At 40.5% G+C, this 18979-nt stretch overlaps 1 protein-coding gene across 9 annotated transcripts in view; it reads left to right on the forward strand.

Annotated features, from left to right (window-relative positions):
• The window catches only part of Unc80 (unc-80 subunit of NALCN channel complex), a 175658-nt gene that overhangs the window by 146241 nt on the left and 10438 nt on the right, over positions 1-18979 (forward strand). For 7 of the 9 annotated variants that reach the window (XM_048459176.3, XM_048459172.3, XM_048459173.3 and 4 more), the window contains 10 exons: positions 675-875; positions 2922-3045; positions 4000-4125; positions 5250-5373; positions 6180-6386; positions 7968-8152; positions 8771-8936; positions 10200-10379; positions 13482-13620; positions 15963-16019. In XM_048459176.3, coding sequence (XP_048315133.3) covers positions 675-875; positions 2922-3045; positions 4000-4125; positions 5250-5373; positions 6180-6386; positions 7968-8152; positions 8771-8936; positions 10200-10379; positions 13482-13620; positions 15963-16019 — 1509 coding nt within the window. The remainder of the gene's footprint in view (positions 1-674; positions 876-2921; positions 3046-3999; positions 4126-5249; positions 5374-6179; positions 6387-7967; positions 8153-8770; positions 8937-10199; positions 10380-13481; positions 13621-15962; positions 16020-18979) is intronic. The other 2 variants (XM_085698834.2, XM_048459178.3) reach the window with 1 other exon arrangement.

The following is an 18979-nucleotide window of genomic DNA, read 5'->3' on the forward strand; positions in this document are numbered from 1 at the left end:
CAGAGGAGGTCCATGTTATGAAATCCAAGCACTGGAGAGACAGGCAGTGGCTTAGATGCTGTTCCTAAACAGTACCTGGACGTCGTCCTGCAGATCCTTGCAAGCGTTTAGTTTGCCTCTCCTGCTGCTATCAACTTTTCTCTTTATTAAAATGCTATAGTAAATACACAAGAAAGGGAAGAGCACAGCATTCCCATTGTACTACTGCTAATTAATTAATAGCCCCCTCCCGTGTGTGTGTGTGTGTGTGTGTGTGTGTGTTATGTGTGCATATGTTAGTACCACATACAACCAGGCATGGTAACAGATGTCTGTAATCCCAGAACTTGGGGTGGGGGTGGGACAAAGCAAAGGGATGTGAAGTTCAGGATCATTTTCTGCTATAAAGCAAGTTCAGAGCCAAATGTAGGTAACATGAGACCTGTCACACACACAAAGAAGTAGCACTCTTTAGACACATTTGACCTATCCTTAATGTTTCTTAGTTGCTCCTCATGTTTGCGCTCTGAAGCATTCTATGATTCTCCTTGACAATGCATATGCTTATATCATTGTATTGATGTATGTGAGGAATGCAGAGGGAGAGGGTGCTGGGGAGAATGTTCTTAGTTAGAAAGTTGTAGAAATATTCTCACTGTGGTATTTTCTGCTCCTTATTTCTAAAATGATTTTAGGCTGGCAGAAATTGCACACTCCCTTCTGAAGCTGGCACCGTATGACACCCAGACAATGGAGAGCCGAGGCCTTCGTCGCTACATCATGGAGATGCTACCCATTACCGACTGGTCAGCGGAGCCAGTGAGGCCAGCCCTTATCCTAATTCTAAAGAGATTGGATAGAATGTTTAACAAAATCCACAAGATGCCTACCTTGAGGTGAGGATGCCTCCTGGCCAGATAATTCAGAACGCACAGTTAGAAATGCCATTTTCAGAATAGTAGGTCAATCATTAGTTAAATAAATGAGTTAGAAGTTTTATGGTGGTATTCGTGCATAGATAATTGGGAATATAAATTTTCCAGTAACCAGAACTGTTTTGAGGAAATAACATTTATTTAGGAATATATGTACGTATGTTGAGAAGGTGCCTATCCATTTCTCAGCTAGTTCTTCATCTAATATATAAAGAAACCTAATTAGAACTCTACAGTCCCTAATCCTTTTTGAAGTAAGAGAGAGTATGCCTTACAAATGGCCAATAACAGAGAGGAGAAACAGTAATTTGATGCTAAAAGTAATATATTAACAGCATACGTTATCTTATTTGGGTGCATAGCAAGATAGAAAAATTCCAAGTTTTATAATTAACAGCCCAACTGCAGCTACGAAGGACACAGGGCTGATATCAAATTCTGACGTTCGCCTTATTCATTGGAGCTTTAAATGAACACAGTTACAGCCTGGTGACTTCTTGGTGGCCTGAGAAATACCCATTCATCCTCTTCCAATGAGCAGATGCCTCTGCATTAGCCTTTCTGGAAATGTGAACCAAGTTTGGAAATTATAGTCGTAGTGAGCAGATGGTCTAATTCAGAAACCCACTAAATGGAAACTTCAGATTTGGACGACTGAGAGGACTTTTTCTATCCCTTCCAACTAAACTCAAAAGCAAAGCAACTTTGCCTCCGACTTTGGTACTTGAGGTTCAGTTTGCCAGGAGTTTGGCAGACATTAGGCAGCGCTCTGCACATTTATGCCGTCATGCTGAGTCACAGAAGAGCAATGTCGGACGCCATCAGGCTATGCTCTGCTAAGCTTTTGTACCATGGTGATGAGTGTCAAGACTCATCTTTGAAAAATCAAGGTCATTTTTTTCAATGGCATGGAGATGCCTGTTCTCTTAAGCACTATTTTTTTGGTGGCCCCAGTAGAACACTTGCATCTGCTGGTAAATGACTGATCAAAGATGTGTAAGTGTCTTATAAGTGTGTGCCAAAATAAATTATTTTTCTTAAGCACTTTGCCATTTAAAGATGTTAAACCTCTCCATAAAAGGACTCATTTGTCATACAGTTAAACCTATTATATGATAATAGCTCCCAAAAGGAAATTTTTGGGTTCATTCACAGATTTGGCAAGCTATAAGAAATTTTCCTGGGGTGCATGGTATAATATACAGTTGATTTGTCATTAACCCTTTCATGTAACCTTAGTTCAATGCACAAAGTTTTGTCTGAAGCTGAGCTGTGGATTACTAGGGTACTTCTGGCATCTGAGTGTCAATGTTTCCTCATCTGTGACACATCTCCATTCTTTCATTGTTCAGGCTGCAGTTTCGTAGAAGATGTAGGCTTAGAAATAATTTCCAAATCAGAAGAGTCCAGCAGAATAGACCCATTTTGTTTTGAGACAGAAAACCCGTGCATTACCCTGATTGGCTTGTATACTCCACCATCTGTACCACCATGGAAAATAATCCAAGACATCATTTCCTCAGAGGCAAAGAGAACTTTCTAGACCATTTTCCTCACATTCCCTCTTTTTAACAGGACTTAAGCCAAATGCATCCCACTAATAGCCTTGTGTGAATGCTGACTGTATCAAGTGTAGTCTGATAAGCACATTCAGAACTGCAGGTAGGGGCAGATTTGCTCTCATGTCTCCTGAAATGATAGGATAGGGCCCCTTCCAAAGATTGACATTTGGGGGACCTTAAAGTATGACCCATTCATCCTCTCTGTTTTTTCTTCAATAGATTGTGTCTCATTAGTCGGTTGGGCAGGAGTGTGCCTCTGCTGCGTTTTCAGTACCTCCTTCCTCCCCTCCCAGTGTGCTCTGTGCTTTTGGAACAGCATGGGTAATCGCCTGTGGGAAGCACTCTGTTGTCTTAGTTGATGCTTAGAGGATCACTGTCTCGTTCACTTGCTTCAGACTCTCCAGGAGGGAGCCAGGGCGCTAATGGCTCCTATATTGTATTCCAGGCGACAGGTTGAGTGGGAGCCTGCCAGCAGTTTGATTGAAGGGGTTTGTTTGACACTTCAGAGGCAGCCAATCATATCCTTCCTGCCTCACCTTAGGTCACTGATCAATGTCTGTGTCAATCTGGTGAGTAGCCAAGTGGCAATCTTATGAAACTTTGCACAGTTTTACTCTGCTATTGATTTCTCTAAACTGAAGATTTACAGGTCAACCACTTTGTGCCCCTTACTTACCAATGAAAACAGATGGCTCAGGTGACACTGAAAACAGTGAGGTCCATTTCAAGGTGGTCCATGGGAGATCCAGGGCCCATCCTGCCCAGGCGGGATGTCGGAAGGCTGCTTCCCATGCACTACTTTGACAATCACCTCAAAGTTGCGTTGAGAGTTGAGGGCTGCCAGTTGGAGAGTGGGGTGGTGGAGTCTGCACAATTGGCTAGAAGTTGAGATTGTCTGGGGAGGGGAACCTTAAAACACAAAGTCTTTCTTTTCTCTTTTTCTTTTTTCTTTTTTTAGGGCCAAATAACACCATGAGTTGGCCAGTCTAGGATTTATGCAAAGAAAAAATATTTTCACCATTTATGTAATATCTAGAGTCTGGTCCTGACAAGGTTTTGTACAATGTATGAGAACCATGTCTGAGCATACCATCCCGTGGGATCCACTGCTTGACTAGTTGGGCGACAAGTGTGTAGTTGGAATGCCTAGTGCACATGAGCTGCGATCATCATCATTCTTGTCAGTATTTGCTCCATCCAAGAATGCCGACTGCACTTTTTTGAATCCACAAATAACTGTCCAGTCTCCCAATTAGAATAGGTTTTTTTTTTTCAGTTCGTCTCTCATTGCCTACATAGTTAGCTATAAACAGCATCCTACAAAACCTTGGCTGAATTCAGTATAATGAATGATCTGACTCCAGACATTACATGCCTTAGAGGGCATAGAGAAAGAAAAGACTGAAAACACCATGCCCAACCTTCAATTTGTTAATATTTTTGTTAGTGAATGAGACTCCTTTACTACAGTTGCATGAGACTGCAATGGTCAAGGCTGGTCATGTGCTCTGTTTGTATTTCAGGTGATGGGAGTGGTAGGACCTTCCAGTGTGGCTGATGGATTACCCCTTCTTCATCTCAGCCCTTATCTCTCACCACCTCTGCCCTTCAGCACAGCTGTTGTCCGGCTGGTAGCATTGCAGATACAGGTGTGACTGCCTTACCTGTTTGTCACGCTCGTTAAGTTGCTGGTGGAGGCACCACATGGTGGCGCTCTCTCTTTCTCTTTCTGCAAAGGCTGGGCAAAGTCTGTGAGACAGAAGTGTGAACACCTCCGAGCCTTGGTGGTTTGGAGCTTCAACCCTGAGCGTGGCCCTAAGTTGTGCTTCTGTAATTCTTCTCGAGATCTCAAAAATAGCAGAGTCATTTAGTCCTGTCACAGCCACAGCAGCCGCTGTGGTCACTTAGGCTATGTGCAAACTAATGGCTTATGTGCAATCAGCTCACAATTGTTAATCGAAAGAGGCAATAGTATTCAAAGTCTGGTTTTAAATTATTTTCAGAAAGAATTACAGTATAAAATTCTTTCACACGTTACTACCAGACTTTGAATATCTTTATTTTCCTTAGTGATTGTGAGTTGAATGTTATTTTAAACACACATACAAGTAGCCTACTTTATTAAGACAGGTACAGAATCCCAATCACTCTGACTATTTCTCTGTGTCACCCAGTTTTTACTCTGTGATCAACAGAAGGAATCCACCGGCTATAGCGGTACAACTGACCTATCCATTGTGTGGCCACCAGGCTTTTTACCATCCAGAGATGGGTGGATGTACAAAGCATTTGAAGAATGGTGGCTACTGTGTGAAGGGAAGAGATGACACCCCGTAGTCACCTTAATAACTGCTTTCCAAAGGTCACTAATTTCTTCCTTTATTGCTTCCTGGCTTGAAGAAGGCCTAGGCAGGGACTAAAGAACTTTTAAATGACCTCAAATGAAGAAAGTGCCACACTGTCATTTTCTTCATTTTCCTGGGTAGACACATGGAGGAAATTAGTGGGAGAAATGAGGTGGGTCTTTTATTAAACTTCTTCACTTGATGCTTAAGCTATTAATGTCGTTTTAGGAATGTAGTTCTGTTATGTGAAGTCAATGGCAAAACATCATTGTGGGTCAAACTTCATTTGCCACAAAGAAGACACTTGAACTCATAGTTTCCAGGTGCAGCCAGCGGGGAGGCACCTTCGCCGACACACTCTGTAGAAACAAATGCACACAATGGGCACGGTGGTCAATTAATCTTTTTTTTCTATTATTGCTGCACAGGCTTTAAAAGAAGATTTCCCTTTAAGCCATGTGATCTCCCCATTCACCAATCAAGAGCGAAGGGAAGGGATGCTTTTAAATCTGCTCATCCCATTTGTGCTCACAGTAGGATCTGGAAGCAAAGGTCTGATTAATTTAACTAAAGGAAACGTACCATTGTTGTTGTGTTTTCTAACTACCAGGGTGTGGTTTCTAGTCTTCCTTTCCACATGAAACTCATCCACTGAAAGGAATCTAAATGGATTAAATGGGGTTTTGGAAACATGAGTTTTATTTGGTTTGTCTGACCAAGGACAAGAATTTCTCTTCTCTACTTCTTAAAAGAAATACCTTATTTAAAATTATTTCAATACAGCAGAGGTCAGAGTACATTGTTTGGGTTAAGTTAAGAAAATGTTAATTAATTCAAATGCACTAGACTGAGACTTGACTGGTGACTGAACTATTATCTGGCCGCTGTGATTAGCAGAAATCCTGCAGATGCCAACCATTAATACATTCGCATGACTCTTCCTCCTCCTCCTCCCCTTTCTCCTCCCCCTCCTTCTTCTTTTTGTTTATAGGTAATGTTTTATCTTCTTTTTTTAATCCAACATAATCTTAAGGGGGACTTTCTTTTAGGAAAAGCATATCTCAGATGTAAGGTCAGTACATTTAACTATTTAACAAAAAAAAAAAGAGAGAGAGAGAATGAACTAATGAACAAGAGATTGGGCCTGGAACATAAGCCCTTGGATGCCAGCTATGGCGACCATCAGGTGCCAAAAATGCTGTGCTGTCTGTGGAAGAAACAGTACTTGTTGGGAAATACCTACATTTCTATGTGTTCTGATTTGGAACTGGAAGAAGTTACATTGCTCAGTGTATAACATGGAAGGTCTGCCTTGTAATTGTTATGTTTTCCCCTTCCTTTTCCAACATGCACTTCAGATAGCCCATGGCTGGAGCAGCCTGAGGTACAGCTATTGCTGCAGACTGTCATCAACGTGCTCCTGCCCCCTCGGATCATCAGCACATCGAGGAGCAAGAACTTCATGCTGGAGAACTCCCCAGCCCACTGCTCTACTCCTGGGGATGCAGGCAAAGACTTGCGCAAGGAAGGGCTGGCTGAGTCCACCAGCCAGGCAGCATACTTAGGTGGGTCTCTTTTTCCCCGCCTCCTCTTTTTTGTTCCCCATGGATGGATGTACTATGATCTATCTTGGCTCAGACGGTATTTAAAGAAGCCACCAGAGCATGACTAGCTTACTTTAGTAAACATATTTCGAAAGACAAAGAGTATTTTCATATACGCACTCTCTGAATGTCTTGGTTGTTTGCATAAGAGTATATTAAGAAGGATTACCTCTTTCCGATTGACAGCAAGATTACTCAGATTTGGCAGCTCCTGTGAGGTAGTACATACTGCTTCCCATCGATCAGTCTTTTATGTAAATAAAGCCCTTGGCGGTCAACATCCTGAGTGGTAGGACATGGTGGCCTTGCAGAACCTTACTTCCTTAGCAAGCTTTCTTGTTCTTCCTTGACGATGTCTTTATTGTCATTATAAGACAATTCCATTTTGATCTTTAATCATGTGAGGACAGTCCCCTCTTCCTACAAACTTCCAATTCCTCTCCCCACTTCTACTCCTGTTTCCCTATTACCTCATCCCTGACTTTAAGGGTTGCCCTCCCATGGGATAATAGAAGGCCACTCAGTGTCACTGAAGAAAATAAACTGGGGGTAAAGACCACTCATGCACTGACACCAAGAATAAGAAACATAACAATGGGGAACCTCATAAAAGGCAGAAGTAGATCAGGGTTGGAGGGGAGACCACTCTTGGACTGACTCCAAGAATAAGGAGAATGGCAATGGAACCCCTTAAGAGGGCATCTCTCCTGACATCTTTTCAGTTCATCAAACTGGATATTGGTGGGAGAGTGGGACACAGCACAAACTCACTGAATCAGAGAGGTCCTTGGAGTTTGGAGTATGGGAAATGGGGCGTTTAAGTAGCATTCTGAAGGGATGTGTATGTAAGATACCATTTTCTATGGCCTGAAAAAAAAAGAGAAAGAAACAGAATGTGTGTACATAGGACCCACCCAAATGGGAGCTCAGTTGCCCAAGGCCTAAAAAGCCAGTTTCAGAAAACATCCAGGCAGACAGAGAACCATATGTGAAGTCAAGGAACACAGAAGATAGTGGGGAAGGGAGCTCTTTATGTAAGACCAGGAATAAAAAAAAAATTCCATTCCACTTTCTGCCTTTTTAATGAAAGTATTACTTATATTTCTTCCTTGATCAGGATAGTGTATCTTTTATTATGAGGATGATGATGATGATGATGATGATGATGATGTTAGCTGGGGATGTGATTAACTTGTTGGTGAGTCCATAAAGCCACTGTGACAAAGTCTATGGGCCGTAAAGCATTAGTAATACACATACTTATAATTGCCTTTTTAGTTCAACGGACTACTTACCTTACCCCATTGTTTTTTGTTGTTGTGATGGTGGTTTTTAAAAAGCACTTAATAAAAGTGTGTTCTAACCCACAGCAGGTTACCTTTACCTGTATGTCTGGAGTACTGGCTCAGGGGTACAGGTTAAGTTTCTGGAACTGTTAGATTTAACAAATTCGAAATTTTCCCGTGTGCAAAAGCAGTGACTGTGGGCAGGATTCCTCTGAAGCACAAGTCCTCAGGAGCCTTCTCTTTTCCTACTCTGAAGCCCTAAAGGTTATTCTCGTCTGCTTCGAGAGGCAGCTGGGAAGCCAGTGGTACTGGCTGAGCCTGCAGGTGAAGGAGATGGCTCTGCGGAAGGTGGGCGGCCTGGCCCTGTGGGACTTCCTCGACTTCATCGTGCGCACCCGGATACCCATCTTCGTACTCTTGCGCCCTTTCATCCAATGCAAGGTGTGGAGTGACCCTATCACAAAAAGCCAGTGAACTTGCAGTTTTCTACTAAGGAAGGAGTGCTGGGAGCTGAGGAGAGGGAAATGGGTGCCGCAGCGGGGGGGGGGGGGGGGGGGGGGGGTGTCACAGGATGCACACATGCTGTGCCCAGTTAGCCAATTAGAGACTGTTAACACCATGTTTGATGAGGATTGGAGCCCCAAGCAAGCATCCAGAGAGAATTTCACATTTAAAGCACTTCCTCACCCACTAAAGTATGCCAAACTTATTCTTACCCCATTCGTCATCCCTATCTTTTTAAAGAAAAGAGAAAACTGGCCCCGTGGAATGTTCTAGAGAATGTTCTCTCATGTCAGTAGCATCTGAAATCTACTATTTAAAAAAACTTGACAGTCAAGGCTTCTTTTTCTCTCCATGAGTCCCAGTATTAATCTACTCTTTTCTTCTCATGCCCCAATTTCTTGGGGCGGAGACACTACGCAGTGGCATTGTGTTGCGCCAGTGTCTCCTGCATCGCGTTCTTTTCTTCCTGAATTTATGAAGTGGGTCGGTATCACAGTGAGCCGGGTTTACAGACGGGAAAATTGGGGTCCTGAGGATGCAATGCCTGCCTTTTAGCTACTGGCCCAACCGGCAGAGAACCATGAAGAACTTTCTGCCCGGCAACATATCTCTGACCAGTTAGAGCGGCGCTTCATCCCCCGCCCTTTATGCAAGAGCTCGCTCATTGCAGAGTTCAACAGTGAACTGAAAATTCTGAAAGAGGCAGTCCACAGTGGATCAGGTAAGCATGAAGGGTATATCTTGAGTCTGATGGATAGAATTCACAATCTCTGCCCAGCTCACTGATCCTTAGGGACTGTCTGAACTAGCTCTCTTGATATACCAGTAGATTTGACCAAGAGATCACATCTAATAATAAAACAAAGGTCAAAGGGTTGTCATGGGAATTTAGTTACATCCTTCTCCTGAATATTTTTAATTTTTTTTATCATTTAAGCACTTAGATATTTAATAAGGGGAAAGGGTGTTTACATTCTTTCATTCCCTTTTTTGATAGAGAATTCACTTTGTTGAGCATCTGTGACTACTTTACATGCATTATTTTTTCTAATCCACACAAGTATCTGTAAAATGTATCTTTCTAAGCCCAATTTTAAAAGGAGGAAATTGATACTTGGAGGGTTAAATAGTTTATATAGCTAGAAAGTGAAGCTGGTGAGGTGATTTTACACTAGATTTGTGTTGTGGATTTCAGACTTCTTTGTGTTTCACAAATTAGAATGGGGAGGAGTCAAGAAAAGTGGACAAGAAGGAGCTTCTTCTAACTGAAAGATTGTTCCTTGCATCTTCATTGCTTATTCTGTAGTTCTGTACAGCAGACTCCTGAATGACAGAATTAAACCACTGTCTACCACTAGAGGGCAGTCATCACCCATCTGTAAAAGACTGGGGGGTTTATCTGCTTTCTGAAATGTTTACTGTTGTTTGCAAAATATTCAAAACACAAATATTAAAAGTGCAACATTGGTGATAGTAACACATTGCCATTCAGATATTCTGATGAATCTGATAGAAACACCTGCCCCAGAGCCGAGAGGTTTCTAATACTGCTGTCTCCAGAAAAGGAGAATGAGAACTCTATGGCATTGTATCCTGATTTTGATTTTAGGTTCATATAAAAGATATTAATTTTTTATTATTCCAATATACTTATGTGGGCAATTCATATGCTGTAGTAATAAACCCAAAGATTCAGAAGCAACAGTTTAAGTCAAAATTAGTTGATATGCTATTTGCCTAAGCAAATGAAAAATAAACACACACAAGAAAACTGCAAAACGCTTTTCTCTTGGTAGGGACCTCAGGCCTCCATAAGAAAGCTCTTCACTTAGAATATACCAGTGGCCAGTACTGCCCACCCCCAATTGCTTGTGCTCCTTTATCTTAAAACTCTTTAGTCTGGGACACAAGTTGAAAAACTTTTAAGCAAACATTTCTGTTTTCATGACCTTACCACCATTTCCTTTACTCTCTCAACCCCTAGCCTACCAAGGAAAGACATCCATCAGTACTGTGGGCACGTCCACCTCTGCCTACCGCCTGAGTCTGGCTACCATGTCCCGCTCCAACACAGGCACAGGGACTGTCTGGGAGCAGGACAGTGAACCATCCCAACAGGCTTCTCAAGACACCTTGAGTCGGACTGACGAGGAGGACGAGGAAAGTAAGTAAGAGTCTAGGCAAGCAATAAGCCTGCCTGGAGCAAGGTCCTACAAAGGATGTCTGTCTAGAAAGGATGGGCAGCCATTTCCAGGCCTGCTCCCTTAGTCATTTTTAAAAGAGGTTTCAAAATGAGATTGATACCCTTGGATATTTAGAGGAAAAAAAAAGTATGTATCTGACCTTTTCTTGAAAATTTCATTTAGATTGTAAGTAAACAACTTACTCCTCTTTCTCCTGGGCATTCTGGCTAGGGAAACGGCCAGCACTCACAAGGTCCCATTTGTCAAAGCAAAATGGGCAGAGTGTGCACATGATGTCTGTGGAAGCCTGGAGAAAATTGGCAGAATGACTGAGGGGAAACAACTTAGAGACTCTCCCGTAATGTAGTTATCCTGGGAATTTCTGATGCGTGTGCTAGAGATGTAAGGTTGCAAAGTGGGAGATGGCAGATCAGTCAATACTGCACGTGTGTGCTTGAGCAGCGTAGGATTTGGAAGCAAAGATCTGCTGAATTTCCACTAAATGTCTCTGTCATACAGCGGGTTTCTTCAATTGCATTGATTATTTTCCAGTTGTGTTTTTAAGATGCTCTTATATAAAGCTTATTGAAAGGTGTACCTTTAAAGGCAAGAATAAAATATAAGAACCCCTCTATGCCAAACAAGACCCACAAAAGATCCTTCTCTGAACTAAACAGAGGAACTAGAAAGCAGCTTAGAAGTTTAATTAAGATGAGTGAATGCTTTTAATTAAATAAAATGAGTAAAATGCGTCTGCATTTTACTAGCTCCCCACAATTAGGTATATAAGATAGAAAAGGAAATACGTCATTTGTCAAAGTGCTCATCACCAATATTTCCAGATTTAGTTTGATTGTTATTCACGCAAGGCAGTGATCACACTATAAACCACTTCTATCCAGACACCTGGGCACTGCTCACAAGCACACCTCCACAGTCATAGTCTGATCGCTCACAAAATACTGACTGAAAAAAGCACAGCGTGAGAGGTAAGAAGAAGAAGTTTACTTTTAAATTTCTCTTGATTATTTTTATTTGGAACAGAGTTTCATGATCCCAGGCTGGCCTTGCATCCCCCACATTGCCGAGGATGACCCTGAAGCTTCTGATCCTCCTGCCTCCTCCACTGAAGGCTGGGATTGCAGGCATGATCATGCAACAGAACGCTGGGTCCCTGACATTTTAACTTAAAAGGGGGCTTCTTAATTTACTTGGCAGTGCTAAGGATTGGCCATGCTGTCCACTGAACTTGGGGTTTCACACCTACAAGGTGCTGTCAAGTGCTCTACTACCAACTATATTCTAAAACCAAAACTGAGCAGTTTACATAAACAGTAAGCCCTGACGTCAGTTCAAACCACAACGTAAATTCTACTTTTCTTTAACATATGAAATAATATCTATACTTTTCTTTAATATATGAAATGGTATCTACCAACATTTTTTTAATGATGGGAAATGATGCCCTCAGCAATTCCTAGGACTAAGTCTATTCTCGGGTAACTTTGTGAGTGAGTAGTTGGCCTGAGAGTAGGAAGGAATCAAGGAAGAAAAGTAGAGAAGACTTAAATAGAGACATCATTGGCAGAACCCAACACCCAAATAGTGGAATGGAGGGCATCAGAAGGTTTGTAGACTTTTGCTAATCTCTTTCTCAGATATCACAGTTATCTCAAGAAATCAAGCTGCCAATTATGGCTGTGATGTGAATGAACATTAGTTTATATGGAAAAGGGTATAAAAACAAGATTATGAACTGCTTTAATGGAAACTCTTCTTCCAATCATAGAAGTACATACTAAAACCTATTAAGTATAGAACAAAAAAACTGAGAAAGACATATTCTCTGTCCTCTATGACATTAAATGTAATTTTGTAGAGAAGTAGACATTTACAAGACAGCAGTTAAAAGGCTTGATAGAAGAAAACATAAGACTAATCATCAATGATGAGCAAATAATTGCTAAAGAGATATTTAGATACATAGTTAAATGATAATCAATGAGAATCTAGGAAAGGCTTTTGTAGTTCAATGTGTTCTATAAAGTTTTCCAATTTTTTAACTTTTTTATTTTTTGGTGTTAAAGAGACAAAATTTTCTGTAGCTTTGGATCCTTTCCTAGAGCTCCCTCTGTAGACCAGGCTGACCTTGGATTCACAGAGATCCACCTGTCTTTGCCTCCCGAGTGCTGGGATTAAAGGCGTGCACCACCACTTTTACCTTCTTTGTAAACATACAACAAAGGTAATATATTAAGATTCAGTCCAAATCATTGTATAACAAATTAAAATCTATAGCAGTTTTCATATTTTTGAATTTATTTGGAAATGTATATTAGAGATATCACTTAGAATATTCTAAATAGTACAAGATGACTTTCCACTGTAGCACACATCTACAAAACACAGTTTGTTTACTGAAGTTTATGTGGTTTAGTAACAAACAGTATTAGATCACTTAGCATGAAGTCAACTTGTGCAAATATTGTACTAAAGCTAACTTTTTTTATGGATTTGGGTATATAAATTTCTGGTTCTGCAGGAAAAGGGGGCATCTTTAAAAACTGAAAATTTCGATTAAAATAAACACTTCAGGATATTATGGTTTTCCAGTATTTTTTCCAACAATATCTGCAATATTGCTTCCCACAGCAAACTAGAAATCATTAAATGTACTGAGTAGCTTTTTAATGTCAAGGAAATGGAATTGGCTTTTCCAAAAACAAACTCCAACTGAACTATTCCTGCAATAGTCTTTACACATATATGTACAATCTAGCTGTTTTGATATCTTTAATTTGTGGGTACGCATCGGTTTATACTTATAAAAGTAAATAAGAAGTTTGCATGTGTTTTGTGAAGGCTGCTCTACTGAGTGGGGAGGTAGGAGATGTGTAGACATGAAGAAGCGTCATTAATTTGCTTGCTGTGTTATTGTATTTACAAAGATGGCTATGATTGTTTAGCTTTAAAGACAGCCCTGAGGTTGTACCCAAGCCAGGGATGGAACTCAAGTACTGCTTTGGTTGCCGTTTTCTGATAGGTATCATGGTTTTGTAACATTGATCCCTTCGCACTTTCAGATGACTCTGTGAGCATGCCCAGTGTGGTAAGTGAGCAGGAAGCTAGTCTCCTGAGTGCCCTCGGGAGGAGGCGGTTCTCCAGCCACGTCTCCAGCATGTCTGCACCTCAGGCTGACGTGGGCATGTTACCCAGCCAAAGGTAAAGGCCTATGACTGTCCTATATTCTGTACTTAGGGGCAAAAGACGAAATTCCAAACATACACAAACATCATCCTATAAAAACTGAATGAGAAGCAAGTATGGGCTATGTTTCTAGAGAAACTGTTCAAGAAAGGGCTTTCAAGAAGGGTCCTATGGGTAATAGTTGTAGCTTTCTAAGCCAGGTCGAAATGAGAGCACACCTTTAGGTCCAAGTATTATTTCTTATTGAGCGATCCATAAATATAAATATAAATCTTTTCTTCTGGTCAATGCTATCCTTATATGCCAGATTTATCATTGAGCAAGAAAATGGTTATTTGGCAAGAGTAGAACAGTTTATGTGATACTCTGGGAGTTTAGCCTTCTGCAGTTAAGGTTCAACCGCATGTAAGAATGCTTCACCAAGCAGAAGGCATACCTCTGACACTGTGTGGACCGGGAAAGCCACTTCCATGCAGGTCACAGCTCTCTAGCTAGGTGATAAACTAGGGTGAAATGATCTGAAGGGGACCTTCTCTATCAGCAACTCTCAGATTCCCTGACTAAAGCTTTTAAAGCATTTCCCCTGGTGTTCGCTGCCATATGAGTGTAATTTTAAAAACAAGTTTGGGGCTCTTAGTTTTTAAACTTTTTATACTTAAGGAAAACAAGAATATATAATTTACATAATTTAAATTTAAAAATATATTTAAATAAACACTCATGTTTTAATTCTTCATGTTTTAAATAAAGTTAAAATACAAAAATGAGCTAAAAGTTAATCTATTTTTTTAAACAACTAATATGTTAATTTCAAGAATTGTATTCTTGAAATACAGTTCTTGGTGTTGCCTGACTTTTAGTGCGTTATTTTGTATTTTGCAGTACAGCCGTATGTATGCTGCATCACTGAGCCGTATCCCTCGCTACTGTCATTTTTAATACCCTTAGCAGCACAATTCACACACAGAACATAATATCAAAAGGAATATATGATTGTGTTCAAATTGATCTGGTATACAGGAGTATACTATACCCAAAACACTCAATAAATAGTTCATGTAACCTAAAAGTTGATAATTTCACTTTGAGCAAAAAAGACTTCATAAATTAAATATGGAACCAAGAGCCAAACAACATGTCCAAAGAAAGTAATATAAACACTTACTGTTGGTAACTATTAATTTATTCTTAGTTTTTACTATCCACATATTTGTATTTAAAATAATATAAATTGTAATTAGAGAGCTTTTGAACTGTTCAAAATAAGTCAAACTACTCATTCTTTTTCCATGAATATAGTGATAGATCAACTTACTTGCAAAGGAAATTTTTATCTAGTATAAACATATCCCAGAAGTTAAAAAATATTATAATGAATCACTTTGTTCTTGGATTATATTTTGGAAGTTGGAGAAGGGAACACTGTCTTTGTCCATTATCAAAAAAATGATTCTCTTGCTGGGGACAGAGACACTCAGATCTTTGATAATAGTCCTTTCAGTTTTGTAGATGCTTGACTCTACACAATTTAATGCATATATATTGAATACCTTATGGTTGCCTATCTTGGTGCTGGACCTGATGGGAAAGTGGATAAAATATAGCTCAGATGTGCTAACAAGTATCAGTTCAGTTGCATCCAAATAAGTGGATAAACTGCTACTAACTAACCAAATGACAGACTTCCGTTGTATTTACAATTCAGTCAGTAGGGAGTGTATAATAGAGAGGCAAATGTGAGTTCTTTTTAATGTTTTGAAGATACCTTCAATCTGTTTATTGATATTTTCATTGCAAAATTAGCAGGGGGAGTTGGGCTCTGTCTTTGCTTTTCTTAATGGCATCAGTTTCCAGACTTTGGTTGTGGCCATTCATGGTAAGTGGTTTTGTGTGATAATGTTAGGCTCTACAAGAAAATGTGAGGTCTTATCATTAAAATTCTGTGTCCATAAGATATCCTAAAAATATTAACCACGTAGCCAAAAGGCTACTAAAGAACTCATAGATTCATCTTCTACGGATCTACTCTGTGAGGCATTTCAGAGCTCATGTCTCCATTTGGAGCTCATTTTAACTCTTGACCAATAAACAGAGCACTCCTCTGAGAGTCGTACCCATCCGGTCTTTCCTTCCCCCATTGCCTTGAGTCCTATGTCTTGACAAACCCAGCACAAGGTGAAATGGTTGACTGTCTCCTTTTCCTTCCTTGTTCTGTTAAATTTATTTATTTTCGGTTCCTAGAAACAGAAAATTGCATGCTTTTTTCTCCCCCTTTTCCCTTTTCTTTTTTCTTTCTCTTTTTTTTTCCTTCTGCATTTTCTTTCCCTAAATGCTTCATCTCCCTACCCCTCCTGCAGTGAACCTAATGTCCTCGATGACTCCCAGGGCCTGGCCGCCGAGGGCAGCCTCTCTAGGTACAGTGTCAAAGCTGCCTGTCTATGGTGTCTGTTCTGGGAAACGAGCTGTTCCCTGTCACCTCCGTCACTCTGTCTCCTCCGTTTTCTCTTGCCCGTCTTGGTACCTATTTCCATCCCTCGCCCTGTGTTGTTCATGAGCACACGAGCCTGGAGTCAAAGGTGTAGCAGACCCTCCTTCTTTACAGACAGCTTCAGAGATCAATCACAAATAGTCTAAAAACCTTAATCAAAAAAAAAACTGCAGAATTTTCTATGGGGCATGTCTAATGAATGTCTAAAATATTTCATATACCAAAGGCTAGAGGTGTAGTTCAGTGGTAGTAACATGTGCTTAGCATGTGCTAGACCCTGGGTCCAATACCCAGTGCCTCCCCCCATCTAATCATTCATTTCCACACTTATATTCACTGAGAATTGCTTTATGGGGGGTCTTTTTTAGTACAGTTCCCTCTCAGGGAGCCCCTGTACTCAGTCGAATCAGACCTTTTAGCTAATATCATAGATGGTCAGGAAACAGTACCACTGTGGGGACAGCAATGCCACCGCCACTTGTGGGACTGCTTCTCTTTGATGCACGCTGCTCGACATGCCATCGTCGTCGTAGCGTGTTCAAACACCTATCAAGAATATTGGTTCTAGCACAAAGATGACTAGAAAACTTTCTGTGAAAAGTCTATTGCAAATTTTTCTTGGTAAGTAGTTGGAGAAGTCATGCAATGAAAACAGTAGACTACCTAGACTATTTGCTTAAGCGTTCAGAAATGGGTACTGCACCTTTAACACTCAGATAAACCACGTCAAACATTCCTAATCTTGTGCTGTTGATTTACACCTCTCAACTAATCCTCATTAGGGGCAATGCTTCTTGTTCATCTTTAGAGTGTCTTTGTCCCATCCCAAGAGAAAGCGCTCCCAGGGCTGCCTTCTATAGTGAGTACCCTACCCCATTTATTGCTTTATTCCTAAGATGAGGAAATGTTGAGAGGCCGTTCCTGTGAAAGGTTGTCTTTTGTTTTCTTTGCATCTTGTTCAGATTTCACATTTTCTTCTTCGACTGAAAATGGGAAATTTAGTCCATCATCAGGTCTATTTTTTTTTATTGGATCCATAATTCATGACATTCATTTGTGTTTGCGAGCCCTTGCTTGGACAGATTAGTCTCTCATTGGTAAAAGTGGAGGTGCTGCAGAGAGTGGGGCGAGGAAGGCTGAAAACACAGTCCTGGAGATTTCCCTTAATTGTTTATAATGTCTGAAGAACTTGCAACAAAGTCTAGCAGGGGCATCGGTGCTTTCAAAGATGTAATTGCTTAATGCTTAAAATTGCATGCGAACTAGGACAACCTAACTTTCAGGAAGCATAATCAGTGGATGATTAAGGATAGGGAGTATTACTCAGGCTTCTCCTTAGACGGCTTCGTGCCGAGAGTTTAGTCCAGATTTTACTTCTGCTGGCCGAAGGCACAGCCCAATGTGCATGAGAGGAGACAGGGTAGAGTTGATTTTTATTATTTTCTGAAGGACTTGGCGAGCTCAGGGTTCAAATGACTAGAGTTATTTGAACTAACTCCTGTGCTAGGTCTGGTGCCAAAGGAGAAAGCTCAGTGTTTGTGTTAGGTGCTAAGACAAGAGCAGAGCCAGAATTAGAGACCTCGTCTCCAGGTGAATTAATCATGTTAGCATTTTGATGACCATCTTAAGTCAGCTGTTATTGATCTGTTGCTGCTGGCACTGTTTTTCTTTGGACCTTGGTGTTAGTCACCAGGCCCAGCGGTGGTCATTAAGAAATGGAAATAGAAACAATTTGCTTTTGATTCTGGAATAATTTTATTAATGTGGAGGCTTCCCACCAGCCACTAGCACATCCACCTTTGCCATATGCTGCAAGCTGTATCTTGAATGCCATTGTGTCAGCAAGTTCTCTTTGGAGGAGAGGAAGTTTGAGCACTTACTAAAAGGAAGGCTTACTAAATGGCATGTTTTTATATATTTTCTTTGCAGTCTTTCTTCTTTTTTGGCACAAGAACTCTTTATACACGTTCTTAAAATCCAAAAATAGAAAGGTTGATACCCATGTGAATTACATGTAATATACATTTTAGCAGTAGGATCTGAAGCACTCTCAAAGTTATCCTGAAGAAAATCTGACCCAAGCTTACTAGGAAACACACAGAAAGGAAGCCAGTAAACCCTGCCACACACCCATCCCGATCCGTGTATAACTTTTATAGGACTTTGCTTCTGAGAGGCCACTTGTTTAGACAAAGGAGCCAAGCTGGACTATGCAGGCTGAGTGGGGGAAGACAGCCAGATAAGGTGACGGGAACTGAAAAAAAAAAATTTATACCCTAATTAGAGACTTCTAAGATTTTTATAAAATCGCACTAATACATTTCTTTTAAAGACTCAGCCCCCAAGTTCCCATCAGAAACATTGTTTTCTGTCTGGTTCCGTTTCTTAAAACTTCTATTGGAAATTAATAAGCTAAATCAAAATTCCATGGAAGACTTTTCTTCTATGGAGAGCGCTGCTCTGAGGCATAAAAACTCAGTGTAGACGTTTCTCAAACACATGTGTATACCATGGGCATATTTTCCCTCCAGAATAATAGAGATCTAGAGAAGTGATTTAAGTCCTTAAGGCTAGATGTTTATAGTTGAGAACCAGATTTTGTTTGGACATGTTAGGATATTTTTAAAAGCAGGATTCAACAGTGAACTCTTAATTTAAAAAGAAATTATCTTGGCATTTTAATCTTGGAAAAGCTTAGTCATAGTGACACAGAGGATCCAGTCCAAGTTTAAGCAAGACTGTAGTCTAGATAAAATAACAATAACCCATATAGTAATGCCCATCTCATGCTCATTCATAACCTCTCAGCATGAAAACTTGCCTGGTATTCTTAAAATGCAAGAAAGATTCCACCAACCTTTAGTACCGCTGAAAAGACAGGGCCAA

This window comes from Myodes glareolus, chromosome 1 (assembly GCF_982192425.1).
Source record: "Myodes glareolus chromosome 1, mMyoGla1.1, whole genome shotgun sequence".
Classification (NCBI taxonomy): domain Eukaryota; kingdom Metazoa; phylum Chordata; class Mammalia; order Rodentia; family Cricetidae; genus Myodes; species Myodes glareolus.